The sequence below is a fragment of the Genypterus blacodes genome, unplaced genomic scaffold (assembly GCF_046128005.1).
Source record: "Genypterus blacodes isolate CSIRO-AG114 ecotype Tasmania unplaced genomic scaffold, CSIRO-AGI_Gbla_v1 ptg000067l_1, whole genome shotgun sequence".
NCBI lineage: Eukaryota > Metazoa > Chordata > Actinopteri > Ophidiiformes > Ophidiidae > Genypterus > Genypterus blacodes.
The window spans coordinates 1,320,700-1,334,955 of NW_027466879.1; the positions used below are offsets into that span (position 1 = coordinate 1,320,700).

At 43.4% G+C, this 14,256-nt stretch overlaps 1 protein-coding gene across 2 annotated transcripts in view; it reads left to right on the plus strand.

Moving 5' to 3' along the window:
* Positions 1 to 14,256, plus strand: part of tead1b (TEA domain family member 1b) — a 43,867-nt gene that overhangs the window by 25,391 nt on the left and 4,220 nt on the right. Inside the window, exons 4-13 of one of the 2 annotated variants that reach the window (XM_076155574.1) lie at positions 2,684 to 2,748; positions 5,409 to 5,471; positions 7,904 to 7,915; positions 8,888 to 9,019; positions 9,272 to 9,318; positions 9,417 to 9,478; positions 10,102 to 10,226; positions 11,110 to 11,283; positions 13,153 to 13,293; positions 13,391 to 13,543. In XM_076155574.1, the coding sequence (XP_076011689.1) occupies positions 2,684 to 2,748; positions 5,409 to 5,471; positions 7,904 to 7,915; positions 8,888 to 9,019; positions 9,272 to 9,318; positions 9,417 to 9,478; positions 10,102 to 10,226; positions 11,110 to 11,283; positions 13,153 to 13,293; positions 13,391 to 13,543 (974 nt within the window). Of the gene's footprint in view, positions 1 to 2,683; positions 2,749 to 5,408; positions 5,472 to 5,560; positions 5,624 to 7,903; positions 7,916 to 8,887; positions 9,020 to 9,271; positions 9,319 to 9,416; positions 9,479 to 10,101; positions 10,227 to 11,109; positions 11,284 to 13,152; positions 13,294 to 13,390; positions 13,544 to 14,256 lie in introns of both variants that reach the window. The other variant, XM_076155573.1, reaches the window with a different exon arrangement.

Consider the following 14,256-nt stretch of genomic DNA (forward strand, 5'->3'; position numbering starts at 1 on the left):
CCTCTGTAAAGAGTTAATTCGCTCGTCACTCCAACTTGCTTCAGCTGCAGGGCTTCACTGGGCTGACTCAGCTTCAGCTCACTTCATCTTTCAGAGCTGATGACGAAGAATTTAGATTAGAATTCCATCTGATCATATCATATATATATTATTTACTGAAAATTCGCCAATTAGACACATTCCTGATGAGGCTGGTTGTTGTTGATAATTGAACGAGAGCTGCACTCAGTTGATGAATCTGCAGTGTCTCCACTCTGGATCAGCAGGTGATGATGTGAGTCTTGTGAATGCTCATGTTGTAAAACAAAGCAGCTCTCAAGCCCATTAAGTTTTGTTATTATGATTAATGAGGATTTTTTACAGCTATTTCCAATTTAGCAAGAGTGAATTTGTAAAGCAGCATTTTCCTTTCCTGAAAACTGAGCTAATTCCAGTAATTAGCTGAATGTTTTAGATGTTTATTAGAGCCACAAGTATCATTTCATTCTACTGACTAATATTTTCCAACAAGTTTCAAATAAGCTGTAATAAGCATTTGTGAATATTTTGTTTTATTTTATGTACTAATATTTATAACAATATAAAATAGCTGCTATGATTTATGTTGAAGTCATATTTAGATACAGATTTCCCCTTCAGCCTGTTAGTGGAACATTACAGCTGTGTGTGTTTGTGGATATTTACATGTAAATGTGCGGTGCAGAAAGTGTGGCTTGTGTAAAGCGTTTTTATTCCTGAATGTGGACGGTCACAATTTTGTTTTTGTTGCAATTGTTGTTTTACTGAGCAAACACAGACAAGAAAAAGAGAAGCTGGCTGGCTGGCCGGGACTCACTGAGCTTTTTTTTCCAGGCTGGTGAAAAGAATGAATAATTCAGTAGTAAGCAAGCTTTCAGCTGGCCATTTGTGTGCTTTGATCTGGGAATCAGGCGTTTGCATGAATGCCTGTATTGTCATCTTATGTGTACACAGTGTGTGAATTATTGAAAATAGTAAAGGCTCCTGCTCCATCTGGTCAAGTTTACACTGCAGGAGCACTGGACTAGCAACAAGCAGGCTGGAATTATAAACGTCCAGATTGTTGTTTGTTTGTCCTGGGAGGTCACATGATTGACCTCACCTACATAAGTGTAAGAACAGCCCGAGGGTCAAACTCACTGCCCCTCCCCCACCATGCAGCTGATGTCGAGTTGAAGCGCCCACATCCAGGTGTTGCAGTGTAACCAAATCCCTTTCATGCTTGGAAGATGCAACAAAGCCACCTGTAAAGATCCATGTTTGTATTTACATGCACTTATGGAACCAGCTCAGGCACATTTCCACCGGAACCTGCTTTCATGTAAACCTGACATATTTCCTTCATCAGGATGAACTGAGGCCTGGTTAATACGGCTGCAAAATGGTTTTCTCTGGCATGTTTACACTTAATCAGGTTTCTAGCATGGAGCCACACACACACACACACACACACACACACACACACACACACACACACACACACACTATGTAAATTAATGTATAATATATGTATGCAATAAATAGCCTGCACAGGTAAGAATTCCCTCATGTTTACACACATGTTAAAGCTTAAAGCAGTAAAAAACACACACAACATGTTGATATTCAGCATAATTAGCATGAATCCGGCTGCCAGGTCACACACAACATTTCCTCATCAGTTTGATCATTCATTAGATTTGATTATGGAATTCTACTGCCTGTTGCACACACGGTCCAACAGCTCTGCGGCCCATGCAATTAAACATGGAGTCACCACGGTTACATTTTGGCCCTCATTTAATTTATTAATTAGCTAATACATTTGCATGGGGTTTCTTTCATAGGCAAACGATGTGAAGGGAGCTCATTCTAGAACCCTCTCACTCTGTTCTGCTCATCTGAGGTGGCTGCTATGTTACCACCGTTTAGACCTCAGGGATTTACTTTTACGCCGAATAAATGCCTCATTCCAATTTCCTTAGATACACCTGATTAGCACACAGGCAGTTTGCATTGTAAAAGTAAGAGCATTAATTGATGATAAAGGGAAAATAGAAAAATGTTTAATTAAGTAGGCTCAGTGCATTAGTGAAGCAGATCCATGGCATTGGTGGGCTACAGCTGGACACATAATTAGAGTGCCTCCTTACCTATAATTTGTGTAATAGTTTGGGGTTGGCGGCATGTTATTACCATATGAAAAGGCTAAGCAGGGGTCATGTGCATCGCTACAGCAATTAGAGCCGAGCAGAGGGCAGAAGAATGTTTGTAGCTGTCGTTAATTGGAGATCTCTACAAAGCTATGCTTTAATTAGAATTTGGTGAAAGCCGCACTGTTTTAAACATATTCAGCTGCAATTTTCTGTAATAGAATGAACCGTTCGCTCTGTTTCCTTTCAAGGTATTTGGCTTTGAAGAGAATGGGGATTAAATTAGATTAATGTGAAACACTGTGTCTTCACAAGGAAACTGGATTTTGTTGCTTTATTTTTTTCAGATGCATGAAGAACCCTGTGATGAACATGTGCTTGAATACTTTAATAGAATTTGGCATCACAATAATCTGTTAATATGTAGCTACAGGGTTTTGTGAAGATCTCCTTATTAATACTTCAGGCTATTTTACATTCAAATAAACTCATAATCAAACTAAATATAACTTTCCTTTGTCTTTTTCATGCAGGTCGAAACGAGCTGATAGCCAGATACATAAAGCTTCGGACCGGAAAGACAAGAACTCGAAAGCAGGTAAGACGAGAGCGGGAACGTCGTGTCAAGTCTGAACTTCAGGACAGAAACAAAGGCAGACAGAACATGGCACACAGTGGTTTGTTGGCTGTGGAGGGCATTCTGAGGCTGACTGACCCTCCTGTCGTGTCCTCTACTGCTTGAATACATGTCCCGGAATGATCACATTCCCTAAATTGTCACCCTCAGTTGGGCTTGGCGACAGTGCATGTAAGGTCAGGACTGTCGCTGCCAAAGCAGTTAAGTGGCTGTACTTTGCCAAATTGCATATTTTTGATTTTGTCTGACACAAAAGGTTCACACAATAAATATGAAATTATCTATTACTTCACATTTAGGCAGGGAGCAGTCGGTGCAGAGTGTTCGTCCTTCTGACTGAATCCTGGAGGGTGTAGGGAGATATGGGAAGATAAAACCCTCAATAGATCGGTGCCATCTCTGATCAGAGAATGAGCCCAGAGTAATGACGGTGGCTGAGAGCGCTCCCTGTCTTCTGCATCACGCTGGGTGTGCAGCACATCGCTCTTATCGCAGTCCCACACCAAAGAGGGAGTTAGTAGTTCCTCTCTACTCAGATCCTGATTGAGTTAGCATGAAGCTAGGTGTGTTTTTACATCTGTAGTTTGTTTGCTTTGGTCCAAATCTGGAAGCAAATTGTTACAATGCTGCATTTATGCCTCGGTTTGGTTTCACACAGGAAAACATCCAAGCAAACCATAAACACATGGGAGACGTCATGAGAGAACACAAGTTTGCTATGCTGGGAAAAGTTAATGACATGGAACAAAAATGGAATATGTTTACTATTTATAGCAAACAAAACTCGGGCAGCAAAACATGAACGTGTGTAAAGCTACATGTTGCTTCACATGAAGACGTGGAAGGAGCTGATCAATCCAGCAACATGTTTCAACATCCAACATTCTAGATCAATCAATGGATCCATATTTGGATGTTGACCTGTAACTGATGTGGAACTTGGGGCGGATCAAGTTCACTAATAGACCGGACCAAACAAGCTCAAGTCCCATTGATCCAGACCAAAGCACACAGGTGTGAAAACAACCTACAAGAGAGCAGTTCAATTCATTCAAATAGACTTATCAAGCATTTGACATAGAATTAATAGAAGTTAACTAAACAAAAGGAGACAGTAGTTAATTGTATTCCTTCTCCCTGACCCTCAGCAGCTCTGATGCTTCAGTCACAGCGTGAAGCTCGCCCGTGTTTCTTCAGAGCAGGACATTTGCTGCACGTCTGCTGACTTGAATGACAATGATAAACAAGCCTGTATCTAGTTTGCCATTCGATCACTGTGTGTGAATTGATCAGTCTGGAGCAGAAAGGCCATGTGGTTTCTCTCTCTGCGACTCTGCTCCTCTACAGGGAAGCAGAACAGTCAGACAGACGAAACCTACAGCTGAAACTCTTTCTGTCTCTTATTGTGTGTTATTGTATTATACTGTAAATATCTGATTTGTTCTTGAGAAATGTATGATTCCACTGTTTTTAAAGTACTCACATGCTCTGGCTGTGATGATGTCACTTTTTGGGTCAAATTTAGGCTGTTAGAATGTTTGATAGCACCAAAACAAAATATGCAGTAAGATTTCATCCTGAAATTTGATGAAAGGAGGGGCCATCTTCAATTTTGAGATTGGGATAGGTGAGGTTCTTTTGACATTCCCAGTCCAAAATCTGACCTCCCAGTTCAAATTGAATACACTCCCACATGTGAAACAGGCAGGTCTCAGGTGGTGGAGGAGGTGAGGAGGAGGTGCATGGTGTCTGCTCCTCCTCCTCCTCACTAGAGGGGGCTGAGCAGTGACCAGAGCAGTGTCTCATCTCATGGGACACATCCTGCAGAAGGCAGAGGGCAGAAGGCAGAAGGCTCTGTCTAAGTGCTGCCATTTAAGCTCATATGATACTGTTCTGTATCTTTGCTCCAAACCAAAAGCGGAGCTCAAATCAGCTCATAGAATTGACATCAACACCAAAAATGCATCAGAGGAAACACATATTTTTGATTGCAAGTGTTTGTGGGAAGCTGCACAACTATAGATGAGCATTTAAACTGGCACCTTTAAAGGATTCAGCTCATCAGATGGGACACAGCTATGGACTGAGAAATTGGCAAAACCAAACAGGAAACAGAACAGTAGAACAAAGGGGAACAAATGAATAAATAATAGAAACAAAAATAGAAAAAATACCCGGTCCATAGCGTGAATGCTATGTTTGGGTTTAAAGGAAACCCCTTAAAACGAGTCAATACACTTTACTCGTCTTGACACTGCAGAATATTTGATCTGAGATGATGACATCATGGCAGCCTGTGTGGAGGTTGGAGGTGAAATGCCTCAGCCAGCCCTCATACGAATACAAGACCAGCCCATTCTCATTCAGCACACAGCAGATCACATCTGTGAGCTCTTAATGTGTGCTAAAGGGGCCTGCATCCTCCTTAATCAGTTCACTTAAGTGACGACAACAGGCAGTGTAATGCTTTATTGGCTATTAGCCGGGTGTGTGGTTTGGGGATGCTTGTGTTATACACCTTTATCTCCCTGAAGTGTTTTAACCTAAAGAAAATCATGTGTAATCCACTCTGTACTTCTTGGCTTTTCTCGTTTTTCTTTCTCTCTTTTTTTTTAATGGAGGTCTCTAGTCACATACAGGTCTTAGCAAGAAAGAAAGTTCGAGAAATCCAAGCTGCCATTAAGGTACGTCTGGCTTTGCCCAGTTGCAGGGGGCTTTTCATTGCTATGGTTACAGGCTGTTCCTTTGTTTCCTCCCCTCCCCTACCCCGCAGGTGTCTAGTCACATTCAGGTTCTTGCCAGAAGGAAATCTCGTGAGTTTCATTCCAAGCTAAAGGTATGCGCTTTTCTGCTTTCAGGCTTGTGGTTGCCGTGTGTCTTTACTTCCTGTTTCCCATGGTGACAGAGCGAATGCCTGCTGCTCTGATTCCTTTAACCTGAATTCTTTGCTGACCGTACTCAAACCAGCCTCTCACCCCCCTCAGCCCGTCTCTCAGCCTGTGTGTTCAGACCTATCTGTCTCTGTCTGCCTGACTCCATCTCCGTTCTGTCTTCGTTAGTGAGAGCTTTTGCTTTGAGAGCGGCTGAACATCAAACCTGTCAGTTCAAACATGATGAAACGCTGTTGTTTTCTTATTAAGTTTGGCCATCAAATACAAATAATATGGATGAATATCAGAGCCTCCAAAGCAAACAGCTCTGAGGGTTTGTAGACTTTGCTTTACTGTGCATATTTGGAACAATATAGTCAAAACAAATCCAACACGGTGTTGGATGCTGCTGTTGGGAAGCATGCTGGCTGTTGGTGAGGGGCTGAGAGCTGAAGGTCCGAGGGGATCAGTGTGCTTACGGCTCGTACTAAGCACATACCATAAAAGGTCAGGGTTAAGGGGGTCCGCAGTTAGAGAGGGAAGAGGGGCTTACACGTCTTCCTCCTTTTATCCGACTTCTCCCTGCTGTCACGGGCTGTGCAGCCTGCATTCAGAGCAGAGAATGGCTGCCTGTCGCTGCCTTCCTTCTGAAACGTCCTCTGCTTTCTTGCGCTGCCTTCACTCCGCCCGTAACTCCGGGCTCTCACGACGCCATGGCTGCCTGCCGCTCTACTTCCCCCCAGTTCTGATGTCCAGGGCGTTCTGGTCCATCCAGAAATCCATTAAAATGACTCTCTGTGTTTATAAGCGTATTATACTTTGATTATCTGTCTAGAAGTGGCTTACGTATGTCGGCTGCAATCAGTTTACAAATGCATAATCTACGTTTTAATGTGTATTTTAATGTACTAACTGAAGGAAATTCAAAAAGGAAAAGAAAACGATGTGAAATGAGTGTATTTGTATGCTATTCCTCTGTATTTTAAGGTATTTTCTGTGAAGTCCTACTTGTCCTGTCACACCGTGCCTCACTCTGCCTTTAATGGGGAGCCGACTATACATTTTGACTTTTCACACTTGTCCCCCACTTGCAGTGTTCAGCAAGAATTAATGGTCCCTCGTTAACGTGTGTGTGTGTAGTGTGGTGTTTGTGTGTGTGTGTGTGTCCGTGTCCGTGTCCGTGTGTGTGTGTGGGTTGATAGAGACGGAGAGAGTCAGGCAGACAGCTGGCCATGAATGCCTGGTCTTTGAGGGGCACAGGCGGCTGTCTGAGGAAGAACAGACAGCTTTTGTATGAATCTCTGTCTATTCTTATTTAAAGCAAATTAGAGCTCAGTGGCAAAGAGAAACACGCGCAAGCCTTTCAACTTGGGCTTTGTCGATGAAAAACCTGCTGTTTCTTCTCTCGTCTGTGGCATTTTATTGAAATTACTCTTGTTATGTTACTGCTCTTTTTGTTTTGTCTCTATTGAGCAGATGGAAATTATAGAGATGAAGAAATTTGCCACAAAGATGCTGTATGATTTGTAAATGTAACAACCCCCCAAATGGCTTTATTATTAGTTTTTAATGACACGTCTTTGTTGTGTGGCGTAATGATGTCGGGTCAGATTGATTAGTTTTGACCCTCTGGAGTTTGATGTTGTTCTTGTGGTTTTACTTTCGACTTGAATTTGTCACCTAAGCCCTAAGAAAGTGTGTCCGTGTGTGTGTGTGTGTGTGTGTGTGTCTCACATGATGTAACGATCCAGGCCCGAAAGTTTTGTTTCTCTTTTCCAGAATGAGTTGTCTTGGCTAATTAGTTTTTTCAGCGCTGCTTTTAGGCGTCAAATAAAAGCCAAATACCGTGAAGAGTTAAAGGATACACATGTTTCATTAGACTCCAGATGTTTAGCTGATGTTTGGACACACTGATGCATAACACAAGCTGTGCAGGAGGCAGAATGTAATCACTGGACTATTAAGACTGAAATTGCTTTCTAATTCATCTGAAAGTTTTGTTTCCCCTAATTTCACTGCTGGCTCTTTGATTTTGTACAAAGTGAGTGAACAAGCCTGAATCTCTGAGTCTGGAGCTTTGCCAGACGTCTTCCCCTTAAAGTTCTAATGATGTTATTCTGGGGCCTTTAGCTTCTGCAAACCTCGTCTTAGTAAGTCCAGTGATTGCACTTTATCCTCCGACTGTTAAAGTTTACGGATGTTGAACGACTCAAACTAACAATCCAAACTTGTGTGTTTGCCTTTAGGTTACAAGTATGGTGAGTATCCATCTATTTCCTGTTTGTGAGCCTGGTTCTGCATGAATCCAGGCCTGCATCCTTCTCTAGCTGCTAGTTTAACATTTATGCTTCTTCAGTATTTGAGTTACACAGTAGCTGCTTCACCAGTTTGTTGGCATGTCTGTGTGTTATCATATAGTCTCATATTCTAGCTTTATTTTGCTCCACCAGTGTTTTGTTGCCAGCTTGTTTGCCTTCAGCTTCTCCCGTTGAGTCTGCATGGGTCTGCTGGATCTGTATGGGAGGGCCAAGTGCTGCAGTATTTGCAATGACTATCACTTTATTATTGGTGATCATCACTCTAATGGTTCGGGCACCCAAATACTCAAACACTCATTTGGAATAAAGCAGCAAATACAGGAACCCTTTAAACGTTGCCGGGGGCAGCGGGGGCTTATTCACATCAACCAAGGACTGAGACCTGAGATGTGCAGTGCACTTCTGCAGACTTTCTCTTTACTTCACCATGCTCCCCATTGTTCTACATTAAATAAGATGCACCCTAATCATTAAAAAAGCCTCTTATCTAAAGGTAAAGTGTTAGGGGGAGCTTTTAAGCGACTATTAACCAAGTGCCCTTCAGTCTAACTTGAGAAATTGTTCAGGAATGTTAACATGTTTTGACATTTAGGTAAATGCAACCTTGACTAAAGTGCTGCAGGATTTTAGAGGCAGATTAGTCAACAAGCAAAGTTTCCTTTAAGTGCATGCCGGTGCTAAACATTACACATCGGAATTCAATTGTGATTGTTTGCTACATTCCTCTTTCTTTATACTAAATCCTCTTAAATAACTGTGGCGCTGCATCATCTTTGAACCTGCTTGCTGTCTGCCATTGTGTGCGAGTGCTGGGTGCTTTAAGCGTGTTGTCGGTACCTCCTACAACACGCACCGCCACCCTCCGCCCCCTTCCTATGTGAGTGCTGAGCCTTTTGTGACTGCGTTTTTAAGGACCAGGCTGTGAAGGACAAAGCCTTGCAGAGCATGGCCTCCATGTCCTCCGCTCAGATCGTCTCTGCAACCGCCATCCACAACAAGCTGGGCCTACCTGGCATCCCGCGCCCGGCCTTTCCTGGAGCAGGGGTAAGATTGATCCGGCGTGTCCAGCCTCACCCAGGGCGGCCACGGGGCCAAACACACTGACACCCCGGGCCAAATCACATTACACACCACCGCTCTGCACAACTGCTCCTATCAGATAAGCACATGATCAAAAGGAATGGCCGTCAAGATAACTACATGGCACTAAGAGCCGTTTTGATGTTGTCGCTAACAGCTGAACACAAATGGATGTTCTTTGTTCTTTGTTGTTCACTTATTTATCTTATTTTCTAGCTGTGGCAGGGGATGATATCAGCCGGTCAGCCAGGATCCTCACAAGAGTGAGTATGACACTCTAACTCATCGCTCTCAGCCAGTTTACAGACAAATACAAAGTAAATATCTCATTAAGTCGTGGTTGTGTTGGTCTTTCTTTCAGCATCAAGCCTTTCACCCAGCAGTCCTATCCCATCCAGCCAGCAGTCACCACAGCCATTTCAAGTGAGGATTTACTGATTCAAACCTCTTTTTTTTTTTTTTTTTTTAAATCACCTAAACCCAACCTCACACTCACACAGGATGAGGGTTTGTGTGAATGGGGTTTGTGTGAAGAATTAACTTTCACAAGCGCCTTATCACATCTCCTCTCACCTCCATGTCATTCATGTGAAAATGTCTTTTCCAGGCCTGGGAATGTTTCCAAAAGGATTACATTTCACTAAGATTCTGGGGAAAGTAACTGAATGTTTTTTACGGTAAATGTAATCTTGACAGATCGAGAGAAATTCAAATGGAGATAATTTTATGTCCTTGATATTCACCATTATATTATTATTATTATTATTACATAACGTTTGCTAAACTAGAGAATGGAGTCTTTACAATGCCAAACAAAGGTACTTTTAATTAAAGCTTTAGAAATGAGTTAAAGTACAGATTGTGTTGCATCGATAAGACAAAGAACAACACAGCACATCATCATCATCATCAAACGCTGAGTCCAACACCGCACCTGTGGCATCTGTGACACCAGGCTTAAATCAGCTGTAATGTCTGCAAATCAATGTGTACGTGCCGCGCAGTGCGGCTGCATCTGCTTGACGGTGTTGTTGTGTTGTCTGCAGGCTATGAGTCCACAGCAGCACAAGCTCCCACGGCACCGGCGTGGCAGGGCCGCTCCATCGGCACGTCCAAACTCAGACTGGTGGAGTTCTCCGCCTTCTTAGAGCAGCAGAGAGACCCGGACTCGGTACGTAAGCTCACCGCAGCGCACTGTGAAATATCCCTGCCTCCTGGTTTTCATTCCCTTATCGTGCAGCTCTTTCCTGTATGCACACACAGGCACATTTTCCCAGACACAGTCAGCTGAGGTTAGGCCAAAACAAGCTCTGAGGAGAGAAGCCGGGCCTGCTGGGATATAAGTAAACCTGCAACAATAAATAAGAAGAATGACTGCATACTAGTCAGCCGGGCCAAACTGTATTTACACTGTGGACTGAGGCTGAGCGAGACACTCCACAGAGCCACTGAGCGTCACTTGACACGGCACACAAATCAGCAGCTCCGACTCCTCCGGTGCGGCTCACATGTTCCCTCTAGATGGGAGCGATTTGTCAACGTTTGTATCCGTATTTTCCCCTTTTCTTTCGCTATTGATACCACATGACAACGGCCATCAGTCTTGCGTCTCGCTTAATATTTGAGACCACATTCTTTTGATCCACGCAGTCACAACACCGCGTTGTTATAATGAAATACAGTGTATTTACCCAGATCACTGCTGTCCCTCCTGCTCTCAGCCGTGTTTCTGTGTGTTTCAGCCTGATGTTAGACCATGAGATGTTTTTGGGGATCCAACTTCTAAACGTATCTTAAATTGTGGTTTTTTTAATTTAATTACAGAAGAATTCAATTCCAAGTTACTGCAGATTCCTTTTTTTAAAATCTGGTTTTCATTGAAACGAAGGCCGTCCTCTATCACAAGGATCATTTATTCATTTTACAAACCAACATGAGCGCAAACACGGCAGACGTAATAGACTTTGATTGATTGGTAATAGATCATTCTTCTGTGGTTCTTTGCTCCGCTCACCTTTGGCCCGTTTCTCAACATGATGTCTCTTTTCTTTCAGTACAACAAGCACCTATTTGTACATATTGGACAGACGAACCATTCTTACAGCGACGCTCTGCTGGAGTCGGTGGACATCCGTCAGATTTATGACAAATTCCCAGAGAAGAAAGGAGGACTGAAGGAGCTGTTTGGCAAAGGGCCGCAGAATTCCTTCTTCCTTATCAAATTCTGGGTGAGGGAAAATTTATATCTTTACAAATCCTCATCATATAAAGAAGCTGATTTCCATACATCAGTGTCTAATAATAATAATAATAATACATTTTATTTGTAGAGCACTTGTCTGTCTCATAATCACAGCTGCACGTTGTTTAGCGGTAGAATCACGTGGAGGATCCGTGTGTTCACTGAAATCAGGCGGCACAGAGAAGATTGCTCCCTTAATGTTTGCAGAATGCACTCGGCTATATTTGGATTCGCATAGCAGGAGAGCTTTTGATCAAAGCCCTCACTAATTCACTCTAATATCTCCAAACAATGGCGTGACCCGGTTGCACTCCTAATGGCTGTTTAAACATTGGCTGTATTTCCTCCCCCGATGCAAAATGCTAACTAGCGGCAGTCAACAAAGTAGGACCCGATGCACTCGGACCAAGTCCCCTCAAATTCCTTTTGAAGTGACCGGCCAATCTAAATTTCAAATGAAAGACAGAATCTGCACAATAATGAACATAGAACTGCTTTGCTTAATGAAGGAGGAGAATGTTGGAAAAGGATGTCTCTTCTTCTTTTTGTGTCCATAATGAACAGGATGTTCCGGGCATAGAGAGGCTGCGGTTCAGGATCAGACCCTTTCTGCCTTGTAAATCAGGCTTTTAACATAACTTCATCTAATCCTCTTTAGAATCTGCTCTCCAGTATTGGACACATTAACATGCTAAGTCATGTATCTGAAAGGTTTCCGATCTGTGAAGACTTACATCCAGTATGTTTCCACTGAGACACTGCTTGAACCCCATTTTTAAAGGTATACATTTAGACGTTTAGTGTATTCTCAGGTGGTGACATCATTTCATATCTAAGAACATATAATGATAATAAATGCTCTCTTATTTAACAGTGTAATGAATGAATTGGGGTCGTACAGGAGGGTGTGTGGGCGTGACATCATCATCTCATGGAAACACTGACTGTTTGCATCCACTTTTCCAAAATTAGCCTCCAGGCAATAAACTACTAAAACTCTGCTCCTATGTGAATTTGTACTAAACCAACCGCAAACTACCGCCAGGGACCATAGATTCTGCATCGCCCCATTTCTTTCATTTAGTGTGACAATTACACGGAGCCAAGGAGTTCATTTGAATGAAGTGCAGCTAATAAGGATCAGCTGCTGCTCTGTTTAAGAGCCCGGCACACACACGTGTGTGAGAGGCAGCAGAGCGCACACGTCTCCCTCCATGTGCTCAACACATGACTGGAGACGTATTAGTCAAATTTCCACTCCAGACAAATCAACAAGTATCAGAAACGTCAAACTTCCTGCTGTGATGAAAGAGAAGTCTGGGTGAAAACAAGTCTGTGAGTAGATAAAGACATCAAATAAAAGGAATAAGTTTATAATGAGCTGCAGGCATGTAAGGCATGATGGAGCTGAGCTGCGTAATGTCTGGAAACGAATTATTATGAAGGTAACAAAGGAGAGTAAGTAAAGGAAAGGGTTGTTAATTCAATACACACAAAGCAGCAACACAGCAAGAGGACCTGGAAGCAGTGATGTCATCAAAAACAGCAATACGTGAAGTGAGAAGAGCTCAGATCTGTGTTCTGGTCACTGAAGCTGAGTTCTAATGAGTTCCAGAATTTAGTGTCAATGAAATTCCATTCCCTTGGCTCATGTTTTTGTGGTCCTACAACAGGAATGCTCTGAAAACATTCACAAATTCTTCTTGTATTTGCCCCATATGTCTTTCTTTGCCCCTGACATGTTTGCTTCCCTGTGCCGCTGTAATATTCAGTGTGTTCTGTGTTCTGTGCTGTGTGTGTGTTCCCTCCTCTCAAACGGACCGTGATGCATCGTCGTCTTCCTCGTGGCTCCCAGGCGGACTTGAACTGCAACATTCAGGATGACAGCGGCTCTTTCTACGGCGTGACCAGCCAGTACGAGAGCTCCGAGAACATGACCATCACCTGCTCCACTAAGGTCTGCTCCTTCGGCAAGCAAGTGGTGGAGAAAGTGGAGGTACAGCTCAGCTACAACGTTCCTCTTTGACTCAGAGTCACAGTCCTGTCAGTCTCATTTGTTGTGTGTTCACTGCACCACTCCGTTCCCTCCTCAGACCGAGTATGCACGGTTCGAGAACGGGCGCTTTGTCTACCGGATAAGTCGCTCTCCCATGTGTGAATACATGATCAACTTCATCCATAAGCTCAAACATCTGCCAGAGAAATACATGATGAACAGCGTGCTGGAGAACTTCACTATCTTATTGGTAAGCACACAACCTTGTACTTCTTCTTCTTCTTCTTCTCTGTGCAGGCAGGCAGGGAGGAGGGGGTGTGAGGGTGTGTATGTGTGTGTGTGTGTGTGTGTGTGTGTGTGTGTGTGTGTGTGTGTGTGTGTGTGTGTGTGTGTGTGTGTGTGTGTGTGTGTGTGTGTGTGTGTGTGTGTGTGCGTGTGTGTGCTGGTGGCTCCAGATAACTTGGGGGGGGGGGGGAAAAGGCTTGATTATGAGCGCAGCCTGAGATGTTCCACTCTCTGGGTCTACATTCCTCTCATTCCACAGAGGATGAAACACAGTGAGAGGAGCCTCATTATCTGCAGGGGCACATGAGGGGGAGGGTAAGAGGGGGCAGGGACCCCTGTTACCAATATCACATGGGGTCTTAACGTCTCATTCACCCCTACACAGGAAATCTAAATAGTGTGTTTTTTTGTCCTATATGGGAGCAGAAAGCAGCAGCCAGGCTGAACGCTTCCTCCTGACACGCTGACCTGCTCTTTGATTGATGCCTTTGTTGTCGGTCCAGGGCCAGACCGACTATGAACGACTCCAAGGCCAAGTCACACACACAGTGCATTTGTAAAGGCTGATAGCAATATTCCAGAACACGGTATTTTTTCATCTCTGTAGGTTTAAGAAGATATTTAAACCTTTTCAAGAAAATTGAAAAACATAAAGACGACTTGAGTTTCCCCCCCAGA